This window comes from Nerophis lumbriciformis, linkage group LG06 (genome assembly GCF_033978685.3).
Source record: "Nerophis lumbriciformis linkage group LG06, RoL_Nlum_v2.1, whole genome shotgun sequence".
NCBI classification, from domain to species: Eukaryota; Metazoa; Chordata; class Actinopteri; order Syngnathiformes; family Syngnathidae; genus Nerophis; species Nerophis lumbriciformis.
In genome coordinates, this window is record NC_084553.2 from 36,652,155 (window position 1) to 36,664,333 (window position 12,179).

General features: G+C 38.4%; 1 protein-coding gene across 1 annotated transcript in view; it reads left to right on the forward strand.

Moving 5' to 3' along the window:
- Positions 1–6,729: 6,729 nt before the first annotated feature.
- myom2b (myomesin 2b) overlaps positions 6,730–12,179 on the forward strand; it is a 45,741-nt gene continuing 40,291 nt past the window's right edge. Inside the window, exons 1-2 of the mRNA XM_061963532.1 lie at positions 6,730–6,775; positions 9,015–9,118. Of these exons, the coding sequence (XP_061819516.1) occupies positions 9,036–9,118 (83 nt within the window). The 5' untranslated portion in view covers positions 6,730–6,775; positions 9,015–9,035. The remainder of the gene's footprint in view (positions 6,776–9,014; positions 9,119–12,179) is intronic.

The window sequence follows — 12,179 nt, forward strand, 5'->3', positions numbered from 1 at the left end:
TAGTACCCGATTGTAGCTGAGATAGGCTCCAGGGCCCCCCGCGACCCCGAAGGGAATAAGCGGTAGAAAATGGATGGCAATTGTTGATGACTGAAGTGCTGTTATCAACCAAACCCTCCTCATCCCACCCCCCGGATTGTAAATAAAATAAATAATTCAATGTATATACTCTGATGATTAACTTGTGTGATGACTGTTTTATGATGATAGTATATATTTGTACCATGAATTGATTTACGTGGACCCCGACTTAAACAAGTTGAAAAACTTATTCGGGTGTTACCATTTAGTGGTCAATTGTACGGAATATGTACTTCACTGTGCAACCTACTAATAAAAGTTTCAATCAATCAATCAATCAAAGTCATGCTTGTCATTTAATTAACATTGTTACATGGAGCGGTATAGCTCGGCTGGTAGAGTCGCCGTGCCAGCAACTTGTGGGTTCCAGGTTCGATCCCCGCTTCCGCCATCCTAGTCACTGCTGTTGTGTCCTTGGGCAAGACACTTTACCCACCTGCTCCTAGTGCCACCCACACTGGTTTAAATGTAACTTAGATATTGGGTTTCACTATGTAAAAGCGCTTTGAGTCACTAGAGAAAAGCACTACATAAATATAATCCACTTCATGTGGTCAGGGCAGTTGATATATCTTTGAGAAGTGTGTACTTTTAATCAAACTTTATTGACCGGAAGTTGCAAAAGCCAAGCAGAGAAATTTACGGTACATGTTTTAATTGCCGATGCGTTTTAATTGATTTTCAAATGCGCCCGAAAATGTTGTATACTGTTGATGTGATTCAATGCGCAGTAGGGTGTAAATGTGTTTCTGTATAGTATTTCTCCAGCAATGGTCATGTGGTGACATAAATGATGGTATTTTGAGAGGTAATCATTGAAGTCGGACATCACTGAAGGCCTAGGTGGGAAAGGCACGGCCCGCCACTGCATTTTAAGTTAGCGCTTGTATTGACTTTCACTGTTCAGGTAAAGTGGCCATGAGTGCAGTACTTTATTCTCTGTATATTACAGTAATTGGTTAGGAAGACCACTATTCGTCACAGAAAGGCACCAGTAGAAGTTATTTTAGCACGATGCTAGATGCTATCAGCTTTGCTATTATAAAATAAAGTGAAGACACTTTCTGGATGAGGTTACTTGCACTGTTCATTAAAGTTGTTTTTTCTGTTTGAAAAAGGCTTACATTTATCCGATATAGTGCACTTTTATGGCATCTTCATTTGCCCCTGCAGTGATGTTTTACACATTCACATTCATCAGACAGGCTTGATTAACAGTACGAATATAGCCAAGGGGCTGTTATTAAATTAATGAATCATTATAATCTAATGTGAAGAATTAAGCTTGTCGGGAGGGGAGAAAAAGAGAATAATTCAACCATGTCATGAAGGACTGAATGAAAATTATGGCCACTTGGCAAGCACAGACTATAGGCTTACCAACTTCTCACTGTCTGCTATTGACGTAACGTACTAAACACCCGTAAGGGACAAGCGGTAGAAAATGGTTGGGATGGATATATTTGAGCCTTGTTGTCACACTGCTCGTATTTGGCCAACAGGGGGCTCTTTTTGACCACGCTCAGGCTGCAAAATAACTTTCCATATTTTCCATAAATTCTTGTCACTTGTGTTTAGGACATGTATTATTATCAATTCCTAGATTTCAGAAAAATACTCTAATGAGAAGCAATGGGACGTGTTTAATAGCTCATACTGTATGTGTTTAAAGTCTTTTTCACAGGTTATTCACTGAGTCAGAAATAGGCCCAGTTGTACTGTAACTGTAGCTTGTTTTATAAATAAACACTGGCCAAAGTTCAGGATTTGCAACTCAGTGACTTAAGACTTAGAGGGTAGACTGAGTTAAGGTAAATAATTTGAGTAAAAATGTTGTTAGGAAAATCCAAAAATAAGACTATACTGTCTGCAGTGGTTCTTAAACTTTTTTCATCAAGTACAACTCCAGGAAACACTTGGCTCTCCAAGTACCACCATAATGACCACCATTAAATACAGTAGCATAGTAGCCCTAAGTATTCATTAATAACAAAGCAGATATTTTAGTTAATAAGTATATTTACTATTTTTTGGCCACTGTAACATTGCACACACTTTTAACAGTAACACTGTGTTTGAATATAGGAAAATAAAACACTGTACTTTAATCAAGTAATTATTTGGCATACTAGACTAGATGGAACTAGTACGTGTACCACAGGTAACAAGTGAACGTTATGTGAACGTTAGGAGAACGTAGTGGCATTGTTCTGGGAACGCTAGTTTGTAACGTTCAAAGAACGTGAGGTTGTGGAGTTCTTGCTTGGTTAGCAGAACGTTAGCCATGAACGTTTGGCTGGAACGTTTAGGGAACTGTTTAGGAACATGCTATTTACGTCTGTTTTTGTGCTATATTGTCAGGACTAACACTCAAACAGAAAATTCAACAATAATTCTTTATTAGTGATAATTATAATACAATAGAAATGGAATGCAGTGGTATTTACGTACTGTATTATCATTAAATACTGCCATTAACATTCTCTTAAGAGCATCTGAATTGGATGTCCTGCATGTTTAATACAAAGGTATACAAGGGCCACACTGGGGAAACAAAATAATTATCAATCGATCCATATTCTACCGCTTGTTCCTTTCGGGGTCGCAATATTCTGAGGAATGTGTAACACTGGAATAAACAAACAAAAGACATGCACCTGGGGATAGGCTGATTGGCAGCACTAAATTGGCCCTATTGTGTGAATGTGAGTGTGAATGCTGTCTGTCTATCTGTGTTGGCCCTGTGATGAGGTGGCGACTTGTCCAGGGTGTACCCCGAATGCAGCTGAGATCGGCTCCAGCACTCCACGCGACCCCGAAAGGGACAAGCGGTAGAAAATGGATGGATGGATGGATGAAGTACAGTATATCTTTTTAATTTACAAATAAAATGTCTTTATTTTACAAGAAAATTATGTAATAGTACGATCTTAAACATGTTACTGTGTTAAAATAGGGACCTTATCTTGTCAAGTTACCCTAAAGTATGATCGTGTAAGATTAACAAACAAAAAGATCATCTGTTTTGGCACATCATCACCATTATCAGATGTAAATGGGTTATACTTGTGAAGCGCTTTTATACCTTCAAGGTACTCAAAGCGCTTCGACACTATTGGCTCCCGATGGGACTGGTTAGCGCCGTGCATGGCAGCTCCCGCCATCAGTGTGTGAATGGGTGAATGTGGAAAATAGTGTCAAAGCGCTTTGAGTTCCTTAAAAAAAAGGTAGAAAAGCGCTATACAAGTACGACCCATTTACCATTACCATTTACTATTTCCACATTCACACACTGATGGCAGTAGCTGCCATGCAAGGCCCCAACCACAACCCATCTGGAGCAAGGGTGAAGTGTCTTGCTCAAGGACACAACAGACGTGACTAGGATGGCAGAAGCTGCTGGCACGGCCGCTCTACCAACCGAGCATCGCCGTCCAATGTTTGCGTTTGTTTGTGAGAAAGAACTACATCAGTGGTTCTCAAAGTTGGAGGCGGGTGCATTGCCATGTCAGCAGCTTCAGAAAAATAAAGAAATACATGTTTTTTGTGTGTATATTATACACTGCAAATTAGTTGCCACTTGCCAAGATTAAACATTTTATTTATAGAAATTCCCCAATTTTAAGAGCTATTTACTTATTTTTGGTCATAATCATAATACTTTTAGCATGTATAATTACATTTTGTCTATTGTAGTTTAAAAATTAAAAAATTAAAAAAATTATTATTCAAATAATAAGAGGCTTTTCCCCACTTAGAACATTTTGTTTAAAGATTTTGCAACATAGGCAGTACGGTGGTTAAGGGGTTGGTGCATGTGCATATGAAAGTCCTGGGTTCGATCCCCGGGCTCGGGCTCGGGCTCTTTCTGTGTGGAGTTTGCATGTTCTCCCCATGATTGTGTGGGTTCCCTCCGGTACTCAGGCTTCCTCCCACCTCCAAAGACATGCACCTGGGGATAGGTTGATGGTTGGCAATACTAAATTGGCCATAGTGTGTGAATGTGAGTGTGAATGTTGTCTGTCTATCTGCGTTGGCCCTGCGATGAGGTGGTGACCCCGCCTTCCGCCCAAATACAGTTGGAATGGGCTCCAGTACCCCCCGCAACCCTGTAAGGGACAAGCAGTCGAAAATGGATGTAGTTTGCAATATCCAGAGAATGCTTAATTTAAGAATTGCAAATTGAATAATGCTTGTTTTCAGAAGAAAAAATACTTATTTTTATCTTAAAAGTCCTGCTAATTTATACATTTACAAATCTGAATTTAGGATGTTTGACTAAAAAAAAAAAAACTAGCTGCATGGACAGATAATTTCACAAGTTTTTAGTATTTTTTTCCCCCTAAAATCTAGTCTTTATATCTCATATTTTGTCAGCTCTTCTTTGCAGTGCATATATATATATATATATATACAAATATATATATACAAATATATATATATATTTATATATATACAAACCCCGTTTCCATATGAGTTGGGAAATTGTGTTAGATGTAAATATAAATGGAATACAATGATTTGCAAATCCTTTTCAACCCATATTCAATTGAATGCACTACAAAGACAAGATATTTAATGTTCAAACTCATAAACTTTTTTTTTTTTTTGCAAATAATAATTAACTTTAGAAATTCATGGCTGCAACACGTGCCAACGTAGTTGGGAAAGGGCATGTTCACCACTGTGTTACATCACCTTTTCTTTTAACAATACTCAATAAACGATTGGGAACTGAGGAAACTAATTGTTGAAGCTTTGAAAGTGGAATTCTTTCCAAATTCTTGTTTTATGTAGAGCTTCAGTCGTTCAACAGTCCGAGGTCTCCGCTGTCGTATTTTACGCTTCATAATGCGCCACACATTTTCGATGGGAGACAGGTCTGGACTGCAGGCGGGCCAGGAAAGTACCCACACTCTTTTTTTACGAAGCCACGCTGTTGTAACACGTTCTGAATGTGGCTTGGCATTGTCTTGCTGAAATAAGCAGGGGTGTCCATGAAAAAGACGGCGCTTAGATGGCAGCATATGTTGTTCCGTAACCTGTATGTACCTTTCAGCATTAATGGTGCCTTCACAGATGTGCAAGTTACCCATGCCTTGGGCACTAATGCACCCCCATACCATCACAGATGCTGGCTTTTGAACTTTGCGTCGATAACAGTCTGGATGGTTCGCTTCCCCTTTGGTCCGGATGACACGATGTCGAATATTTCCAAAAACTATTTAAAATGTGGACTCGTCAGACCACAGCAATTGCACTTTGAGAAAAGTTGTTCTTAAACTGTTTGACTATTTGCTTACGCAGTTGTGGACAAAGGGGTGTACCTCGCCCCATCCTTTCTTGTGAAAGACTAAGCATTTTTTGGGAAGCTGTTTTTATACCCAATCATAGCACCCACCTGTTCCCAATTAGCCTGCACACCTGTGGGATGTTCCAAATAAGTGTTCGATGAGCATTCCTCAACTTTATCAGTATGTATTGCCACCTTTCCCAACTTCTTTGTCACGTGTTGCTGGCATCAAATTCTAAAGTTAATGATTATTTGCAAAAAAAAAAATGTTTATCAGTTTGAACATCAAATATGTTGTCTTTGTAGCATATTCAACTGAATATGGGTTGAAAATGATTTGCAAATCATTGTATTCCGTTTATATTTACATCTAACACAATTTCCCAACTCATATGGAAACGGGGTTTGTATATATATATATATATATATATATATATACATATATACACACACATAATTTAAATTTAATTTCATTTTAGTTTTTAAAGTTAACGTTAAAGTTAAAGTACCAATGATTGTCACACACACACTAGGTGTGGCAAAATTATTCTCTGCATTTGACCCATCACCCTTGATCACCCCCTGGGAGGTGAGGGGAGCAGTGGACAGCAGCGGTGGCCGAGCCCGGTAATCATTTTTGGTGATTTAACCCCCAATTCCAACCCTTGATGCTTAGTGCCAAGCAGGGAGGTAATGGGTCCCATTTTTATAGTCTTTGGTATGACTCGGCCGGGGTTTGAACTCACAACCTACCTATCTCAGGGCGGACACTCTAACCACTTCCTGTCACAATGCCAGCTTTCATTCATCCTTATCATCGTGTGTTTAAATAACATGCCATGAATTAGGACGTGATCTAATAGCCTCCCCCGGGCAGGGGTGTCCTAATAGCAGCCTGAGAGGCATTTGCATCACGTAGCTCATTTATATTGATTAACGGCGCATTGTCGTAATAAAATATACAAAAAACAGCTACAATAGGAAAAATACAGCAAAAAGGCACAATGTAAAGAGAAAGAGATGGAAATGTTATTATTATTTAATAGTAATGCAAAACTTTATTTAAAGTTTTGTAAAGGTTTTTAAATATGTACTGTGCAATCGTTTTTGTAGCCTTTCTACCAAAAACATATATTATCGAAGCAGCAAAGATTGGAAACCTTTGGTATTGGTCAAACTGTGTTGATCAAATACAGTATTTGACTGGTTATAGCAGCCTTGAGTCTTGAAGGATCTTAGTTATATATAGGCACCTCTGTCTCCTTTTAAGGCCTCAGGGAGCGGCAGGTGGGGGTCCGTTGGAGACATTGGTGGTTTTGTTGGCCTGCTACTTGGTTTAGGCTGACTCCCCCTGTGGATTTGAGCTGACAACCGAAGTCGCTGCAAAGGAAATCTCAAGGGGTGAGCGAAAGCTTTGTCAAAACTTTGATAATAATCCTTTTTCTCACAAGTTTTCCACGTATTTGGATTAGATCAATGTGTGTTGAAATAAATGTACACATGAGTGTTTGCTGGATAATAAAATAAGAGCAATGTATGATTTGTGGATGTGTGTCTGGGAGGAGACATTCAATAGCAAAGTTAAAGATAATGAAATGCCATTTAAACTTCATGTCACTGTCTTAATTGCATACGTAATGTTTTATACAGGGTAGGAATTTTACAGGTTTGTACAGTTATAGCTGGTTTACTGAGGTCTACTGTTACAGCTGAACGGCTCAGGTGTCTTCTGACGTTTGTACTCTTACAGTGTTGGCCTTACTCAGTTGAATTACTGACAGGGCGAGAACATAATCTACGGTTCAGTTTATTTTTATGAAAGTACCAGTAGTTTATCTGTTTGTGTTCTATATTTTATTTGTGATGAGCAGGTGAAGCGTTCAGTTTTATTTTTTTCAATTTTCAGAGCAAAATTGAACTATTGGAGGGTATTGTATAGCTAAGATTTTGAGGTTATGGTGCTGTTTATCTGATTGACAGTTTTGGGGTGCTCGACGCTTACTTAAACACGTATTGGGTCTGCAAGCCCGGGTGAATGCTTCAGAGGTGTGGGAATAGGATCATCTGTTTCAGAGACAGGGTTGTTTACAGACACTGTGTGGATTTTGGTTTGTAATGCTTCTTAGATGTTCACTAGTGTTGATTATGTATTTTCAAATAGCCCATGTTTTTCAACTATCTTTTGATTAAGGCAACATATCGACATCCAAAGTCCATAATTGTTAAAGGGGAACTGCACTTTTTTATTTTCTGCCCATCATCTGCAATCCCTATGTGAGACAAGAAAACACATCCTAAATAGTGAAAAAAAACAACTGCTAGTACGAGTTAGCTAACAATGCAGAGAATGGGATTATTATACTCTGCATGAAGCTCTCCAAAAAAAAATGTTCCATTTACATGTCGCCACCTGCATATTAACCAAGCTATAGTGACGTTGTTATTGTAGGAGCTAACAGCAAGGAACTACTTTTCTGGCGTTGTGACACATCGCCTTCCTCACACTGCTCCTCCGACCACTAGCGAGTATCCAGCTACTAGCTAGCCTGAGCTGCTAAGAACATTGGCTGCGACCCGCCTTAAAATAAGAAGAAGGATCTTGAGCTGCTTTTGCATTGCCTTTGTAAAAGTTAATGCAAAATAATAAAACATGCATCTCAATTGTATAGTAGAAGTTTGTGGCGCCAAGCTGGGAAGTTAGTTAATCCACACAATAATGGCTCTCAACAAATGGAACGTATATCAAGACCACAGCAACATCGCTAGGATTCATTTCATTTATCTGAGAAGTGAGTATTAGTCGGAATTTACCACCTTGAAGCGAGCACAAGAGCTGAAAGATACAACCATCCCACCAGTCGGGCATTCCAGTGAGAACAGACATTAAGTCACTGTTTTATGTTCTTATTTGAAACTTTTATTGCATACCAACAGTGTTTGTGAAAGTACTTTGTAAAATTAATATGCCCAGGAAAGAAGTTTTGGTAATGTTTAAAATGACCAAAATACAGTAAATGTTACATGTTATCATGAATGTCCTTGTTACTACATTACATGTATACTAACAGCATATATATCAAACTGTTTTGGAGGTTTCTGGATGGTTTTAGAGGGCTTTATAGGCGGAATAGATCATATTTCTAATACCTGCGTTGTATATAGTTTTTCACTATTGAGTATGCACAGAAAAGGTAAAGAAGTGTTGTTATCTCACGAAAGGAATGTGGATGATGGGCAAAATAAATAAATAATGCAGTTCCCCTTTAAGTGAGTGTCATAGCACTGCAACTTCTAGTACTGAATTTAGTTTTGAAAAACAGAAACACGCACAAATATATAAATAGAAAACTGCACCCCTGTCTTTGTTTATTTGTGTGAACACGTGCATCTAGTGTCACCTTGTCATAGCAAAGGGTGTCAACGGGAACGTCATGTCTCCATGTGTCTATATGTGTGAGGCAAATTCCATGTTGTTGACAGTCGCAACTCAACAATGGCCACTTTTTTAGGTACACCTACACGGTATAGTCTCTTCTCTTCCACAATTCCCCATTGTAATGTTTAGATGTGGTATGGCTTATCGCAGGTAATGGTCCGTTGTCTGTTGTAATCATGTATGTGTGTGTTGCTGGTCCAACAGGTCAGTATCTGCAGTGTCACCATGTCGGGGTGGATCAAACGAGGAAATTACAACCATAAGTACCACCATAAACAGAGCCAATATGTGGTCAAAGAGTACAGCAGGTACTGGATAAGAGCTGATACTAATATAGTGTGTTGATGATTTTAATGTTGATGCTGGTGTTATTACTAATAGCTGTGTTTATACAATAGTCAGCTTGGTTGTAAACTGTTAACCTATAAAACTGTTGTTACTGAAAACCTGAAAATGCAGCCATACTGCCCTGCAAGGGCAGTTCACATTTCCTGACAATTTTAGCCCAATCTAAAAAACAGATTAACTCATTCTAACTGTGTTTCCAAGTATTTTCCCAGCTGAGATTAAATAAAGTCTTAAATTGGATGTTATAGCTCGTGACAAGCGACACAAGGCCACATTAGGATACTGCCTTCTGTTAAGACAGCAGTCAAAACACCAGAGCGTAACCCAGTTAAAAAAAACTCCCTGCTTTTTGTAGAGAAGGGTTGTTGTGTCTATTCTGACAGCTTGCATTAAGAAAAAAGTGAGATCAAGTGTGGTTCTGAGCTGACTGAGCTCACGGCTGTCCATCTACAGTCATGTAGTTTCACAGAATAAATGTGGGTGACATTTTCTGCCACATCAATTCTCTGCCTGCAACTGCTGTTTTTTTTCTCTTGTTGGTGATATGCTGTGGTCTTCACTTACCTCTTAAAAAAATAATATTTTTTGTCAATTTTTTGATTTCTTTTTAAAGTTCTTGCAAATACACAGCATGGCAGTACTAACATTGATATATGCCTCACATAGAGCTAGTGTTCTTATGTCTAATTCATTTCCTTCAAGTTCATGTGAAAGTTATGATCTGTCCTTACTGGTTAACAGGAAAATGACACACTGCATATGTATTGAATTATCTTTCTACTGTACCTTCTACTTTCAAACAATATGAATAACAACTGTTATTGACACATACAGTAGACAACACCAAAATGTCAAAGACCACTTTCAAGGCAGAAAGTACCACATTTTACATATTCACTGACACACATCTACAGTATACCGTCACTATTTATTGGCACATTAAGGAACATTGATGGGGAAAGAATCATATTGCACTGTTAGCCAAATAAATACTACAGGATGACCCAAAAAACACAGCCCATAAAAATGTTATTAAACCCTAAAAATGTTGTTAAACCCTACAATGAAGAACACATTTACTGACCTTTAACTCCAGTCTGTGTATGATTATTCCTCCACATTTCAGTTATCTTGTTGGCTTTGTATAAAAGTAATGTTTTTTCATAAATATGCCCTAAATATGCTGTGTTCGAGGCAAACTTGAATACCTCGTGCAAACGTATTGATTACTCTAAAACATTGTTCTTTAGGGTTTTAGAATTTAAATTTTGCAGAGTCCCATACTATCTGAACTTCTGAACCAAGTCAACAATTCCACATGAGAAAATTAGCTTGCACTGCATCAGGGATATTCAACTAAATTGTTTTGGGGGCCACATTTATAGAAAGCTATAAGAACCAAGGAGGGCTAGACTTTTCCCTTCACTATTTTTTTTATTTTGTATATTCCAGAGAACTTGTAGACGTTTTATGTAGGTCTATTTAATTTGTCAGACTTACAGGAGCGCTCTCCTGCATTAAAAGACCTTCTGCAAAAAGCTAGTCAAAGATCATCTCTATGACAGCACTGTAGTGTTTTTAAGAATCTACTGCCAAAATCTGAGTTTCTCACAAGTTTTTTGAACCGAACTCAGGGGCCACCAGTTGTATTGCTCAAATGATGAAAGAGAGAGTACCTAAATTGGAACCACGAGGAACACTACTAGTATAACTAAAGAAGTTGAAGAAATGACTATTGGCTGCATCTGAAGTAAACAAGCTACAGCAATACCTTAGTTACATAAATCACATTGTGAGAAAAAAAATAACTGCCAAAAAGGAGAGGACTTAAAGGGGTGCCTCGAGAAACGCCTCAGTTATGTAAATCACAAGTTTGGACTCCAGTGTTTTATGTTTGGTAGCAAGATTAAAATGTCAATGCAAGGATCTACCAATTTGTTTACTATAGTCCAAGTTCCTCTACAACAGTGGTTCTTAACCTGGGTTCGATCGAACCCTAGGGGTTCGGTGAGTCGGCCTCAGGGGTTCGGCGGAGCCTCCGCCACGGATGTAAAGACACATCCGACTTATCGTGTAAATAAAAACTTCTTCCTATCGGCGTATTATGGATACCCCCAAACAATGTTCCCTCTAATTTTCCATCTGATTTGCAGGTTTTTTGATTAATTGATTTAAACTTTTACTAGTAGATTGCAAAGGAAGAGAATACATTATATGAAACAGTGCAGTTTACACAGTACAGTACATATTCTGTACAATTGACCACTAAATGGTAACACCCGAATAAGTTTTTCAACTTGTTTAAGTCGGGGTCCACTTTAATCAATTCATGGTAATGTGTGTAAGGTGTGTAATTTTTTGTGAGTTCATGCACTGTGTTGGTTTTGTTCTTTGAACAAGGTGATGTTCATGCACGGTTCATTTTGTGCACCAGTAAAAAAACATATTACTTTTTCTTGAATTTGAAAAAAAAAACATTTAAATTTTCACTAAAGAAGGGTTCGGTGAATGCACATATGAAACTGGTGGGGTTCGGTACCTCCAACAAGGTTAAGAACCACTGCTCTATAACAAGAGCACTTTTTAAGAGTTTGCTGCTAACATGTGCGTCTCCCAAGTTTTGAACAAGGCCTGGTCTGGTGTCATTCTTGTGCCGGTTTTGGCCCCTTGGCTGCTAGTCGAATAACCCTGCAAAGTGTATGATTAGTTGGAGAAATAAAATGTATTTTCCTTGGTTGACCAAGACATGTTGGGGAAGACTATGCTTCCAATATTTTATGCGCAAGGTTAACTCGTATACCCTGTACAAGAAAATAAGAACAATTAAAATCAACAGATTTAATTACCGGTATTAGATTTGTGGATTCTGTTTATCGTGGTCACCCTGGAGAGCTGCATGTGCACAAAAATGTAATTGGTTTCCCACCACCACAAAAAGTTTTCAGAAACATCTGCTTACTTGTTGGCAAACAAAAACCACAACAGAGTTTATATACGATGACACGAGGTGCTTTTGTTTTG